Source organism: Sarcophilus harrisii, chromosome 1, assembly GCF_902635505.1.
Source record: "Sarcophilus harrisii chromosome 1, mSarHar1.11, whole genome shotgun sequence".
Taxonomy (NCBI): domain Eukaryota; kingdom Metazoa; phylum Chordata; class Mammalia; order Dasyuromorphia; family Dasyuridae; genus Sarcophilus; species Sarcophilus harrisii.
Window position 1 is genome coordinate 656,479,704 of NC_045426.1, and position 15,364 is coordinate 656,495,067.

Genomic DNA, 15,364 nt, shown 5'->3' on the forward strand with positions numbered 1-15,364 from the left:
GAGCGCAAGGAGAGGAAGGAGGGAGAGGGGAGGGGGAAGAGGAGGGAAAGAAGGGGAAAGGGAAGCGGGAGAAGAGGGGAAGCGGGGAGACAGAAGGAAAGCGGGGAGCTTTCCGTACCCCTCATGCTCCAGGGCCCCGGAAAAGTGGGGTAGATTGGAGAGAAGCCAGCTAACCGCAGGGTCTCGCCGCGAGCCCGGGCGTGGCTGAGTCCGGGGAGGGGGGGAGAGTCCCTCCTCCCTCCGCCGCTCCATAGCCCTGGGAAGGGAGGGAAGCTCCAGCTGAGGCTCCTGCTCCAGCCGGCCCATTGCCGCCCCATACCCTCAGGGTTCTGGGACCCAGCTGAGGTCTGGGCGGAGCAGGGGCGGGACTAACCTCTGAGGATCCCGCCCCCCTGACCTCCCGAGAGGCCGGCCGGCTCCCGGCTCCCGGCGCCTATTGGCCAAGGCGCCCGCCAGTTGTTGGGAATCCCCCCTCCCTTCCCGGTGCTCCTAGAGTTGCTGGCCCCGGCACTCCAGTCCCGGAGACCGCAGCCCTGGGTGCTTCAGGTGGGACTGGCGGCGAAGCCGGCCCCTGGCTCCGAGCGCGCGGAAGGGGCTTTTCCGGGCCGGGCCGGGCGGAGCGGGATCGGCGGGCAGTGTCGGCGGGCTGGATGTCTCCGAGGCACTCCCACGCGTGACCGCGGAAGGCACGTCCCGTCCAGGACAGCCAGCCCCGGAGCGGCGCGCAGCGACCGCCAGCTCTGCCGTGGGGAGGAATGATCGGGCCGCGCGAGCCGCTAGGCCCGGCCTTGGACTGACGGTCCCCGAAGTGACCGGCTCGGGGAGAGGCGGGTCCGGAGAGTGGCCAGTCCCGAGCTAGGCCGAGCGAGCGGTCGGTGCGGAAGCGGAGCGGTCCTGCCGAGGGAGCCTCCTGCCGAGGGAGCGTCCTGCCGGGGGAGCCTCGGAGCGGTCCTGCTGAGAGAGCGTCCTGCCGAGGGAGCGTCCTGCCGAGGGAGCCTCGGAGCGGTCCTGCCGGGGGAGCCTCGGAGCGGTCCTCCGGGGGAGCCTCCTGCTGGGGGAGAGCCGGCCCGCGGCCCGAGGCAGCGGCGGGCGGGCCGGGCCATGGCGGAGCCGGCGCTGCCGCTGGCGGCCCGGCTCAGCTATGCCGTGGGCCACTTCCTGAACGACCTGTGCGCCTCCATGTGGTTCACCTACCTGCTGCTGTACCTGCACTCGGTGCAGAGCTACAGCTCCTGGGGCGCCGGCGTGCTGCTGCTGCTGGGCCAGCTGGCCGACGGCGTGTGCACGCCCCTCGTGGGCTACGAGGCGGACCGCTCCGGGGGCTGCTGCGGCCGCTACGGGCCGCGGAAGTCCTGGCATCTGGTCGGTAAGGCCCTCCCCTCGCGCGCCTTGTGCCCTGGTCCTTCCCAGGGGTCCCGCCGCCCCCTTACTCCTCCGGCCCTGCCTGCACTACCCCCGCCCCTCCAGCTCGGCGTGTGCCGCCTTCCCCTCCTGCCGCTTCCCCAGCGTCAGTATTTTTCTCCGTCTTCCCAAGAGTGCGCACGGCTCCCAGAGGGATGATTGGCGGGAGGGACCCCGAGAGAGGCCGGCCTGAAGTGAAGCGAGCGCGTCTGTCTGTCTGTCTGTGCGTTGGCAGCGGCAGCAGGCAGAGGGAGTGTGTCTGTCTGTGGGACGGAGAGGTGACAGTCCTAAGTCGGAGGTCATCCCTGCGAAAGAGCCACGGGGCGCGTCTGCGGACATCTCTGCTACTGGGGAGGAGGGACACCTTACACAGCCCAGTGTCATGAGGGGCATTCGGTCCCTAACTGGGGGGAAGGGGGAGGAGGAGGGATCGTTGGGTCCCGTTTCGCGAAGCTGGACAAAGCGCCAAACTGTTGGGTGGGGGTGGAGGCAAGTGTGTTCAAGGAACCCTGGTGAGTTGTGGGGCTGCCCAAGAAGCTGGCAGTCCTCCTCCTGGTTGGCTGTTGGCCTTGACTTTGAATGTTGAAGGCATGTGCTGATAAGACCCAGACCTGAGCCTCCACCCATGGGAACTTTTCTCTCCTCACCCAAGATCTTCTGAGCAGCAAAAGGGACGGATGCTATTTGTTTTCCTCTGTTCTCTCTCGTATGGGGAGAGAGCTGCCTCCTGCCCTTTCTTGAATCTTTGCAGTGTTCTGTAATGTGAGGATCTTGTGTGATTCAGACTGGCATTTTATTGAATTTGGGTGATGTTCTGATGATTAAGCAAGTTCCTAGAAATCAGGTGATATGCCCCATCCCCTTGCCCTACAGGGCAAGGACCAAAAGGACTGGGTCTTATTGAGGATTGTTTTGCAAGAGAGAGAAAGGAAAGATCCCTTCTGGGGCCTCATATGATATCCCTCCTCCTACCCCCTCACTTCTACCTTGTAGTCCTATGCTGTGCTGTTTCAGGGGCACGGGTAAAGGCTGCTTGCTGCACAAGGGTTGGATTAGTGTTTGTTGAGCGCAGGGTGGAGTTACCTCTGATGCTGACCAGGTATCTGCCGAGATTCTGCAATGCTATGGCGAAATCTGTGCTGCTCCTGGAGTCAGGAGTTCAGGGTCCATAGGCTTTTTCTCCTTTGAAACCCCTCATTTTCCTCCTTTCCAGAAGGGTCACCATAATCCTTGCAATGTCTGTCTCTCCCCTGGAAGAGAAATGACCCTTTCCCACACAATCAGGAGTCAAAGACCAGTGATCAGGTCACCAGGAGGAAGTTCAAATCACTGTAGTCCTCTCTTCCGTTCTTCTAAGTTTCTAGGAAAGGCCAGCTCTGTCAGTCAATTTCTCTGTTATTAGTGCAAGTTAATTTCTGAAAAATTAGAGAATCTGAATAGTCATTTTTCAAACATATTTCTCTTAAACATCTTACCATCGCTTTTCTCTCACTTGACTTTCTCCATCTCCCTTGCTGATTTTTTTCTCTTTGACAGATAGGAAAACCAAGTTTCCAATCAGGTTACAGAGTAAATAAGCAGCTGAACACGAAATTGAAGCCCCAAGTTTGTTTTGGGGTGTCATATTTTAGAGCATCAATAAAGTGGAGAGTCTTAAGGATGATGCAGAAACGCTTTGAATTAGAGCCTAGCATTAAAAGAACTGGCCATGTTTAGGCTGAATGAAAGAAGAATCTCGCATGATAAGATTCAAGAATTTTGAGGGTACAAAAGAGATCAGAAGCAGCAGGGGACAGAGCTAGAAGCTGTGGATGGAACTCAAAGACAGATTCAGACTTGATGTAAGGAAAGCCTTCCTAACAAATGGAATTGTTCAGAAGTAGAATGAGCTAGTAACCTTCCTCAGAACTCCTTAAACCAGGGGTTAGACGGCCACTTTTTGTCAGCTAAGGTATAGAGAAGATGCTCATATAGAGCTTCCTTTGAGGTCACCACCTCCTGGGGTGGGGCAGGTGGTGATCTAGGAAGGGATGGGTATAAGAGCAGGGGGAGACTAGTTGCTAAGAACTGGGAAAAAAGAAGATTGTCTTGGGTCTTGCCCTTAACGTAGCCAGCCTCCAGTGCAAGTGGCTAGGGCCCAAGAGCTGGGCAGATCTTGACTTCCGTAGATAAACTCTACAACTTGGTATCTAGATATCGAGATTGATAGCTGGTCTGGGTCAGCTCTTCTTCCCCTCTCATTCTCAGCACGCATTCCCACACACATAGACACTTCTCCCTTCCTCAGTCCAACCCATTTCCCTCTTCCTCCCACTTTGGCTAAGTGAGGGGTGCTCTACATTTTGACACCTCATCCATTCACTGGCCACCTTCCTCATTCACTCAGTGATCTCCTTGACACATTCATTCAACAAGCATTTATGTGCTGAACTTTGGCTGCTGGAATGATGCTTGATTGAGTTGCTGCTTTCTAGGAACCCACAAAAGACACCAACACAAATGTCATGTAAAGTGATGTATTATGGTTAAGTAGATTAAAGAGGGGAAGAACAAGGTGCGATCTGAGGTCCAGGAGAGAGTCATTACCAACTGTGGGAGGTCAGGAGAGCTTTAAAAATGGGAAGTAGTCTGGAAGAAGGAGGCAAAGGAGTCAAGGTATAATTAGTATGTGCCCATTATAGCTTTGTTCCCAGGATAATGAAATTTAGGAGGCCCTGACAGTGCTGTAATTACATCTGTAGTGTGGAAACAACTGCATTTTGCACCTAGTTGGCCAGACAAGTTACAAGAAGCTATGCCAGGTTTCCTCCCAGCTGCTGCGATTCAGAGGAACTGCTCACAATCCTGCCTCAAGTTACTGCTTCCTGGGATCTTCTCTCCACCTTCTGACTGAATTGCCACAAGCAACACAGTCTAAGTCCATGGAGAGAAGGATACTCCAGTTCTAAGACAGATCGAGCATTTAGGTTGGGTGAGTCAAGGTCCAGATAGGGATGCCCAGAGATTGGATGCAGCCCAGAAAGTTTGGGGGAACTCATTTGAGAGAACTGTGGAGAGTGTAGGGTTCCAAATGCCAGACACAACTCCTTCAGGTTTCCTTGTCTCCCTAATAACCAGAGGTGGGGAAGGATGTTGGGGAATTTGTTGGAGTGTCAGGGTCTAAGATTCAGAACTGGGAGAAGGTTTAAAAATCGAATCCAACCTTCCTCAATTTACTAGAGACAACAGAGAGCAACACAATGCTCCAATAAAAAAGGCAGGGGCAGGAGAGGGCACTGAAGAGCTCTCCAGGGGTGCAAATGTGGAAGATTTGCCTTGGACGGGAGGAGGGAGATCAGGCCTGGGGAAAGAGATGAGCTTGGTTTCACTTACATTCATTCAGATTGAGGTGCTGGGTGGGGGGACATTCAGGGAGAGATGGTCTTGGCCAAGGCCATCACAGGGTCACACTCTTCCCAGATTCCTTGTTCTGGTGTTTCCTAGGAAAAGTGACTCCTTTACAATTCTCTTTGTCTCCCTTTCTCTGCCTTTATTTTTATCAGTCTCTCTCCTTTCTCTCTGTCTCTGTCTTTCCCTCTGTGTCTCTCCTCACTTTCTGTATGTCTCTCTCCCGTTTCTCCCTCTCTCCCTCCTTCCTTCCATCTCTTTTCTCCCCCTTTCCTCTTTGTCTCTCTTCCTCCGTCCCCTCTTCCCCCCGGCTTTCCTATCCTGTATCCTGAAGTTCTGTTTGGGAATCTCACACTGAACTATCCGAGTTGTTTCCTCAAGGGCATGAAATCCAGATCTGTGTCTCCTTCCCCTTACTGAGTTTTTGGAGGGGAGATAGCCCTCTCTTTGAAGCCTCTTCCTTATAGGGAAATACAGATAATCTAAGGAATCTCTACAGGAGGTGATGAAGACTTGAGTGTCTCCTCCTCACCTCAGCCCCCAAGGAATCATTAACCGTGGCAGGGGAAGTAAGTGAGAATGAGCAAAATTGCCAGTTCTACAGGAGTCCAAAGTCTGGGACTTCTTTTGAGTTCTGGCACAGATGGCCCTTGAGCACATGTTAAGGCAGAAAGGGATCATCAAGTTTTATTTAGAGCTAAAAGAGACCTTAGAAGTACAATCTCCTTGTTTCATAAAAACTGAATCACCCGGGGGAGTAGCTTGCCCCTAAGGGAGCTGGTTTGGAAATCCTGGGTTCCCTCCTTTCCTGGGTCCTTTAACTCCAGTGAGTCCCAGAGAAACCCAAGAGAACATATTTTGGTTTCACTTCCTTAATCTGAAGTCACAAGGGGAGGAAGGAAGGAAGGAAGGTGGGTAGCTAGGGAATGAGACTATAGAGTATGTCACCCGTGACCTGGGTCTGACCAGTCTGAAGCTCTGGCACAGGGAAGCTGGGTGGTAGACTCTCCCTTTGAGGGGGAAGCAAAAGGATCCCTTTCCCTGGAGGTCGGAGCTTGAGTAAATCAGAATGTTGGAGTTGGGGACAACCTCGGAGACACATGGCAAGTGGCCCAAGTCATTGGCTTGAGCTGCATTTGGAAGCCTAAGCTTGCTGATGATCTTGGTTTCCTTGGTTTGGGTGGTTGAAGAATGAAAGGGTTTGGTTTTTTTTTTTAATATCACTTGGGACCCAGTCTTCCTCTCTCTCTTTCTTTCTGTACATACATACATACACACACACACACACACACACACACACACACACACTCAATCTCTTCCTTTCCTCTCCCTCATTCTTTCTCTCCTCCTCCTTTAGAGCCAATTGGGTCCCATGCTAATCACAGTGAGGTGGTGCTGGGGAAAACTTCTGAGCTAAGAGCAGGGAAACCTGGGTTCTAGTTTTGGTTCTATCACCAAGTTAGCAGGTGTCCTCAGCCAAGCTATTTTCAATTGTGAATATCATTTGGCCCATCTGTGAAAAAGTGTTAGATAAGATAATCTCTAAGGACCTTCCCACTTCTGATCTTGTATATCCTAATGGCTCTCCCACCTCTGACATTCTGGATCCTAAGGGCCCTCTCAGGAATAATATTCTGGGTCCTAAGGGCCCTCCCACTTTTTTTAAAATTGAAGCTTTTTTTTCAGAAAATATGCATGGATAATTTTTCAACATTAACCCTTGAAAAATCTTGTGTTATAATTTTCCCCCCTTTCTTCCTACTTCTCCCCTAGATAGCAAGTAATCTAATATATGTTAAACATGTTAAAATATATATTAAATCCATTATATGCATACATATTTATACAATTATTTTGCTGCACAAGAAAAATCAAATCAAAAAGGAAAAAAATGAGAAAAATAAAATGCAAGCAAACAACAACAAAAAGAATGAGAATGTTATGTTGTGATCCACACTCAGTTCCCACAGACCTCTCTCTGGGTGTAGATGGCTCTCTTCATCACAAGATCATTGGAACTGGTCTGAATCACCTCATTGTTGAAGAAAGCCATGTCCATCAGAACTGATCATCGTATAGTCTTATTGTTGTTGTGTACAGTGATCTCCTGCTTCTGCTCATTTCACTCAGCATCAGTTCCTGTAAGTCTCTCCAGGCCTCTCAGAAATCATCCTGCTGATTGTTTCTTTTGAAATAATAATATCCCACAACATTCATATACTATAACTTATTCAGCCATTCTCCAACTGATGGGCATCCACTTAATTTCCAGTTTCTTGCACTACAAAAAGGCCTCCCACTTCTTACAGTCTGGGTCCTGAGGGCCCTCCCATCTCTGCCATTTTGGGTTATAATTCTGGCTCTAAATCGCCATTGTCTGAGGTCAGCTTTGACTTTGGGTCTTGCTAATTGACCTTTGAGGCTCTCTGCCACAAGGTGAGAAGGCTGGCTATTGGGCAGCTTGGTCTCAGTCAGGCTTATGGGAAGGAGAGTCATTTGAAGTTAGGTGGGAAAGATAAACTGATTTCAGATTGCATAGGGCTTTTTTCCACCATTTTATCTTTTGTCTACTGGAGGTAGCAGGGAGCCATTGAAGGTTTTTGAACAAGAGAGAAGGGTTGACATGGACACATCCATCTCTAAGAGATTATTTTAGCAATTGTGTGAGGGAAGGATCAAAAGAATTGGCAGAGTCTCTGCTTGGGTCAGAGCAGGGTCTTCTGCCTCCAAAGCCAGAGTCCCTTCCGCTGGACGGTAAAGCCTCCTGCCTTAAGGACAGAGGCCGCAGGCCAGCAGAGGTAGCAGTCTGGAAGGTCTCTGGGAACTGAATGGAGAAGAGGGGGCTGCTGGAAAAGATGGTGGGCCCAGTTTCCTGGGCTTGGTGACTCCTGGCTCAAGCTGAGACGAAGGAAGAGGCGTCACCCTGATCCTCAGTGGGGGATTGGGACGTGTTGAGTTTGGGGTGCAGGTGACAGGGCCTGGAGATGGTCACTAGCCCCAAACTTGAGGGCAAGAAGCCGAGGGGAGCCCAGCCGCATCCGCTTTGTTCCCCCTAGCAGAGCTAGGCTGGGCCACCTGAAAGCCGGCTCCAGCCTGGCTCCTGGCTCTGGGGATTTTTCCCTCTCTCTGTGAAATGGGGGGGGGGGGGGGGGGGAGAGAATTCCCTCCTAGGACCCACAGCCCTAACTGTCTGCCTTCTGTCCCCAGGCACCATCTGTGTCCTACTCTCCTTTCCGTTCATCTTTAACCCCTGCCTGGGCTGCACGGCTGCCACCCCCGAGTGGGCCGCCCTCGTCTACTATGCCCCTTTCATCGTGATCTTCCAGTTTGGCTGGGCAGCCACCCAGATCTCCCACCTGTCTCTGATCCCCGAACTGGTCACCAATGACCACGAGAAGGTAGAGCTCACAGCCTTCAGGTAATGCTGGTACGCGAGGGGTTGGAGGTAGCCCCAGGTCCCTTGTGAGAGGTTCTCTTGAGCGCCTTTTTGCGCTGCCTTTTTCTCCTGCTCCAGAGACCGATGCCACGTAAAAGCAATGGGCCTGTTCTGGCCCTGTGGGGAGTCACTCCCTCCGCTTCTCAGGCTCTCATTTCCCCTTAGGAAACTAGACCAAAACAAAACCACCGTGGGGGACGTTAAAATTTTTAAAATATATTGATATAAAAATCAATAGAAGGAAGCCACCATCCAGTGCTGGCTCTGCCCCTGTCAGCTCCTGGGGCCTGGTTCTCAGCTCGAAGTGTAGGTTCTATTCCCTGGCGGACTCGTAACCTTGTTCAGGCGGTCACTCAACAAGCATTTGTGAAATGCCCACCATGTGCCAGGGCTAAGGAGTTTGCAATCGAATATGTCGTGGACCCCTTCGGCAATTGTACTCAATACATAGAATTGCAACAGAAATCAATTATGGGGGCAGCTGGATGGGGCGCCGACCTCAGACACTTAGTATTTTTTTAGCTTTTTAGTCACTTAACCCCAATTTCCTCAGCAAAAAAAGAGAAATGAATAAGAAATCAGTTGTTAGTTGATATATCAAATATATAAAAACACATTCACATCCCCCAAAGGTCTTGGATGACTGGCTCATCTCAGGATGCCTCTCTTCTTGTACCAATAGGCTCCTCCCTCTGATCTTCCAGGGGTGTGAGCTTTGGGGATTGGCTCCAGCCCACAGCCCTCCTGCCCCACTCTGGGCAGCCTTGTCTCGGCAGAGGTCTAGGTTTCCCCTCACATACTGTCCCAGGGAGCATGGGACTCATGGGTTGGGCAACAGCCAGGATTTCATAAGCCTGGGGAGGCTGCAGGGCCCCCAGATAGGGGAAGGGGCAGGGTGGGGGATGGGAGCTGCCTCCTTCTTGCCTCTCACCCTGAGACCTGGGCCGGACTGGGGTTGGGGGGAGGAGGGAGGTGGGTGCTGTCCCCTGTGGTTTAGGGGGAGGGGAAGGATGGCCAGACATCTGTGCCATCTCACGACTGCTCAGGAGAGGAATGAGCAGGGCCGGGGTGGGGAGCTGCGGGCCTTGCCCGGGGGGTAGCTCCCCTTGCTGAAGCCCGTCTCTTTTCCTTCCTCCCCCATTGTCCCAGATATGCCTTCACTGTGGTGGCCAACATTGCTGTGTATGGGGCCGCCTGGCTGCTTCTCCATTTCCAGGGGTCCCACTCTGAGGTCCCCGATTCGGGCCCCGGTGACCAGCTGGGCCTGCAGGACGTGCCGGTGTTTAGGGTGAGCGGGGGTCCTGCCAACTGTGCCCTGGCTCAGGCTTCGGGGAGCTCCTCCCCAGCCTGGGCCCTGACCCCCGTCTCCTCCCCAGAACCTTTCCCTGATGGTGGTTGGTGTTGGGGCCGTCTTCTCCCTACTCTTCCACCTGGGCACCAAGGAGCATCCCCGGCAGCGGCAGGGCCTCGAGGAACCCAGCGAGCACAGCCCCTTGCTCCCACCCGCCAGCCGGCCCATGCTCCTCTGGAAGCACTGGCTGCGGGAGCCCTCCTTCTACCAGGTAGGAGCGTCCCATGGCCCCTCCTCACACCTGCCTCCCCGCCACGTTCGGCCTGGGCACTCAGGCCCCCCCAGACCCCCTACCCCCTCTCGGCTGCCTCCACGTACCCGTCCACTCCTCTGACCCTCCGTCCGCTCCTCAGGTGGGCATGCTGTACATGAGCACGCGGCTCATTGTGAACCTGTCCCAGACCTACATGGCCATGTACCTGACCTACTCCCTCAAGCTGCCCAAGGTGAGAGGCAGGGACGTGGGGGACGAGAAGGGGTCTTGGGCGGGCAGCAAGCTGGGTGTGGGGCGAGGGAGGGAGGTCACGGGCCTGCGGGAGACCCCATGACCCCGCTCCCCATTCGCCTCCCCCACAGAAGTTCATCGCAACCATCCCCCTCGTCATGTACATCAGTGGCTTCTTCTCCTCCTTCTTCATGAAGTCGGTGAATAAGTGCATCGGTCGGAATGTGAGTGAGCCGACAGAGTCCCCGGGAGACAGCAGGCCCCCGGAGGCCTCGGACCCACAGCCTGGGGCCCACCAGCCGCCGGCCCCTTACCTCGGCTATAGGAGTCCTGCAGCCCCGAGAAGGCAATCACGGCCAGTGCCTGCGGGGAGCCGCTGCCCGGATTAGAAGCGGTTGCCCAGCCTCTCTTTGGGGGTGCCTGCCCCTCTTTGTTTTGGGGGGAGGCAGTCGGGTCCTGTCACAGAGCTAGCATCAGGTGTCGGAGGCCTGCTCAGACCCCTTTTCCTGCCCACCGCTCCCATTTGCCCCTGTCTGTGGAGCTCTTCCAGCTGCCCTTGCTGCCTCTCTCCTCCTGGAGAGAAAGCCTCCCAGAGTGACTGGTGCTTGGGGGAGCTGGAGAGGAGGGGCAGCCCCCAGAGAGGCCTCGGGGTGCGTGACACAGGCCGCCCCACTCCCTTCTCTGTCCCACCTTGCTCCCTCCAGCTGACCTACTTTGTCGGCCTCTTGGTTATCCTGGCCTTTGCCTCCTGGGTGGCGCTGGTCAACTTGCTGGGCGTCGCGGTCTATGGCGCGGCGGTGCTCCTGGGCGTCGGCTCCGCCACCATCCTGGTCATGTCCCTGTCCATGACAGCCGACCTCATTGGCAGCCACACGGTGAGCCTGGGCTGGGCCGGGCTGAATGGGGGAGCTGCCTCTGCCCACCTCCCCTGCGGCAGCCAGGAGGGGGGTCCCGCTGATGGCCTGACTTTGGGAGGGAGGAGCCCACTGATGGCCTGGATGGGGGGAGAGCCTGCTGACAGCCTGGGGGGGGGGGGGGGGGGGTGGGGAGAACGGGGGGGGGGGGGGGGGGGGTCTGCTGATAACCTGGACAGGGACCCACTGACGGCCTCTTCTCCCTTCCAGAACAGCGGGGCCTTTGTGTACGGCGCCATGAGCTTCTCGGACAAGGTAGCCAACGGGCTGGCCGTGATGGTCATCCAGAGCCTGTACCCCTGCTCGTGAGTCTGGGGGGCTGTGGTGGGGATGGTCCCCGGGGCTTGGGGGCCCCTCTGGCTGAGCTTTCGGCTCAGGGCGGGCGGGTGGGCGGAGGGGAAGCTCACAGGCCGCCCTCTCTCCAGCTCGGACTTGTGCTGTGCGGCCTGCATGGGCTTTTACCACTGGGTGATGGTGATCGTGACCGGAGGCGTGGCCGTGGTTGCCGCCCTCTGTCTCTGCAGCATCTTTCTCTGGCCAATCCAAGTTCGATTCTGTGAGTCACCCCGGCCCCTCCCCCATTAGCCCATCTCTTCTCCTTGGGTTGAGGGCAGGATCTTCCTCAGAGCGGGCAAGGGGCTGGGCCCAGGAGAGTCAGGGAGGCCTCTGCCTCTGCCGAATGAGCCGTTGCCCTTCCCCCTTGTCCCTCAGGAGATGATTATCCATAAGCCAGGTTAGCAGGGGAGGGGGGCAGGGTCCTAGGGCCAGGCTCCAGGGGTGGATGCCCCCCCAAGTCCACAAAATATATGCAAATCTGTGTAAATTTGAACCTGAAATCTTGTGCGCAAGCCTCAAAACAGCTTTTCCCAGCCTCCCCTCCCCCCATTCTTCTCCTCGGGCCCCCTCGGAGCAGAGCACTGATTTGTGGGGGAAGGTTCAGTTGTGTCCTGGGCCCTTTGCCGTGCCCTGCTCCTAGGATGCTTAGGCACTAGCTGGGGGGGGCATAGGGAAGAGGAGGTGATTCCTGTGCAAGGGGGCTTTCCCTCCCCGGCCCTGCTGAGGATTGAGGAAGGGCTTGCTCCCCTTCTCTCCACTCTCCGGGACCTCCAGGACCTTCCCCAGGGACCTTGTGGGGTGAGCCGAGGGGCTCAGAGGGGGAGGGGAGTGGCCCCATGTCCTGAGCCAACCCCTGTGTCCCACCTCTCCCGTGTCCCCTCCCATCCCCAGATGATCCATCTGGGCCCAGCCCTGCTGAAGGTGCAACTAGACCAAACTCAGGAGCCTTCCAGGACAACGTTGTCAACTGAACACTCAGGGAATCTCAGGTGCACATGGACCATCCTCCCCTCCCTGGCTCTGGGACTCGGATCCCAGAGTCTTCTGCCGTGGACCACCCCCAGCTGGCCTGGGGGATTCTGGTTGTGTCTCCGGCCTGCTTCTCTGGCCAGGACCTGGACTGCTAGCTGTTTACACAAAATGTTGGACTAATAAATAAAATCCCACTGTGAGTGTGGGAGTCCCACTCTTGGTCTGGTGTGCATGCTTGGAGGGACTGAAGCGGGGTCGAGAGGCCTCTGGACCCCAGGATCTTCTCTCATCCTATCCTTGTCTCTGAGCTTTGGGGCATTATTGGCTTCGGTATGGAAGGGGAGGAAGGAGGAACACGGCTCCTTGTCCTGTGCCCCTTTTCCATGTCCCAACCTATCCTAACATGGCGACATTGTGGGTACTAAGGATCCCTCCCAAAGACTTGGGTATGTCAGAGGGAGACCACTTGATTCTGCATCTTGACTCATTCTGGCCATAGAAAACTTCTTTCTGGATCTCACTTTTTCCTTCAGCAAAATGGGCAGGATCTCTGCCCATTTTCAGAGAGCTTTCCTCTTTCCCTCTACATGTATAGTACGGTTCCCTTCTCCTTCCCCATCCCAGCCGCTCGTCTCTGCCCACAGGCCAGTCCCACTCATCAGGTTTCCTCCCAAACTGAACAGCAAGAACGTGGGACTCCCAAGAAGGTTTGGTCTGGCCAGAAAAGAGCAGCTGCCGTGGGCTTTTGTTCAGCGTGACCAAGGATGGCTTGGGGCTTGACCCCCACCTAGGCCTTGCAACCCAGTCTCGTCTGCCCCATCTTGTACTCGGGTAATTGGTCATCTGAGCCCAGGGTCAGGCTTCATTTTTATACCTTAATGACTTTACTATTAGATGTTATTTTGTTATTATTTATTATTTTGCTGGATTTAGCCTGTTATTTTGGCTTTTTGTCTGAAAGTTACCCAGAACTGTTCTATAGGTGCCCACAGACATCCAGGGGTGTGTACTTGTGTGCCATAGGCAGAAACACATGTGCATCAGGGTTCGGAGTTTTAACCATTTAGGGGTCATGGACCCTTTGAGAGTCTAGCAAAGTCTTCTGGACCCCTTGCTGGATATGGCTGGTTTCCTACATTTTTATGAAGGAAACGCTAAATTTCAGTTAGATCAGTTAAATTTAAGATGCATTCTCCTCCCTACCCAAGTTGGCAGAAATCTTGCTGTGTATCCCAGGCTCAGAGTCCCACTGTAGCCACATTCCCCTGGCAGATGAGAGTAAGCTCTTGCTTTCTCCATCCCGTGTGGATGCAGGCGGTCCAGTCTGGACTCCCATCTCCCTAGCACAGATTTCACCCACACTGCCTTTGTGACCGGTCCCTCTCCCTCCCCAGATGCATCCTGTGTCCCCTACCACCTCAGTGCCAGCTTTCCCTCCCTGCCCAGCACCCGTATAACCTGTGCCTCAGGTTTTCCCATCTGCAAAATGGGGATCATACCCACCTGACAGGGTAGTAAGGATCAAACGTGATTTGGAATGCACTCTGCAAACTTTAAAGAATCATGTCAGCAGTCTGTGCTTGACCCTTTGGGACTAGCTAAAGGGTCCAAATGGGGCTGCCTGTATATCCCTTGGGCTGCCCCACTTTTTCCCCCTCCGTTGGATGGGCAGTGCCCTGGAAGGACCAGTCCTAGAGAGAATGGGGGGAAGGGTGAGTGGGAGGACACCAGCTCCTCTCGAAGGCCTTGGGAGAAGTGCCCATCCCAGTGTGAGAGCTTTAGTAGTAGTTGGGCTTGTAATCAGGCAGGGGACAATGGTTGGTGGGGGGACAATAGGGCTCTATGTTCCATCGTTGGAAGCTGGGGAAGGGGGGGATGTTAATGGAATTTAACCAGGTGGAATCCCAAAGAAATTCGATTAACAACTAGAAAAAGGGGGAAACAAGGAAGTTCAACATCATCTCATGGTCTGGGCAACTTCCCTCTCTTGGACAGGGGCATTGGAGACAGGTTCACCTGGATCTGGTCCAGCTTGACCTTATGGGAGGGGGCGGTAGGACAAAGACCGGGTCTGTGATATCTCCTCTCCTACCTTGGCCCTCTCATGTCCCCCATGCCCTCCCACCCCTGCTCAGCTCCTACACACCAAACTTCTTGTCCAGGATTAGTTTGTCCCTCCCTAGAAAGTTCCCCCAGTGGGTCCTGGGCACCATGACCAAGAAGGGAGTATGGGATCAGACCAGGGACTTTCTTGAAGATTCTGGGATAGGAAGGTATCAGGTTCCAAGTGAAGTCCCTTTCCTCTGCCTTTTTTTCCTTGTCTTATCCCAAAGGTGAGGCTTCAGGGGACCTTAGTAGGGAAGAGGAGGTGAAGTCTACGGACTCCTCAAAAAAGGTTTTTTTTTTTTGCTTTTAGTAGTGTTTTCCCCCCCAAATACATGCAAGGAAAATTTTCAATATTCACCTTTGCAAAATCTTGTGTTCCAAATTTTTCTCCCTCCCTTTCCCCTCTCTCTTCCTCAAGACAGCAAGCAATCTGATACAGGTTAAATAAGTGCAATTCTTCTAAACACAAAAAACATAAGATAAAAAAAATACAAGAAAGAAGAAAAAAAAAAAAAAACCCAAGCAAACAACAACAACAAAAAAGGTGTAAAGATTATGTTATGATCCACATTCAGTCCCCATAGTCCTCTCTGGATTGTGGTACTTTCCATCACAAGTTTATTGGAAGTGACTTGAATTACTTCATTGTTGAAAAGAGCCAAGTCCATCACAGTTGATCCTCCATAATCTTGTTACTCTGCACTGTGTATTCTTGGTTCTGTTCATTTCACTTATTAACAGTTCATGTAAGTCAGAAAAAAATGTTTTTAAATGCACAAAATACAAAGGAAACCACTTGATAGAGTTGTTAAATTTTTTCCCCTTAAGTTTCTGGACTCCAGGTTAAAAATGCCAGCTTTTGGGGTGGAGAGGAAAGAGGAACAGAGTTTGCAAGTTTTTTCTAAGGTCAAGTTAGCAACGAAAAAATGGGAAAACTGGAAAAAATGTGGGATAGAAATCCCTGTTCGATTCATTAGGAGATTGGCGTGCAAGAAACATGGGCTTTTTGTGTTTAA

The 15,364-nt window shown here is 53.7% G+C and overlaps 1 protein-coding gene across 1 annotated transcript; it reads left to right on the forward strand.

The window, feature by feature from the left end:
* The first annotated feature begins 349 nt into the window (after window positions 1-349).
* On the forward strand, window positions 350-12,456 carry MFSD12 (major facilitator superfamily domain containing 12). The gene is made up of 10 exons (XM_012542137.3): window positions 350-1,366; window positions 7,996-8,206; window positions 9,374-9,512; window positions 9,601-9,786; window positions 9,929-10,021; window positions 10,152-10,244; window positions 10,725-10,895; window positions 11,145-11,239; window positions 11,360-11,490; window positions 12,162-12,456. The coding sequence occupies exons 1-10, from the start codon at window positions 1,102-1,104 to the stop codon at window positions 12,239-12,241; spliced, it is 1,464 nt and encodes a 487-aa protein (XP_012397591.2). The 5' UTR covers window positions 350-1,101; the 3' UTR covers window positions 12,242-12,456.
* Window positions 12,457-15,364: the final 2,908 nt, after the last annotated feature.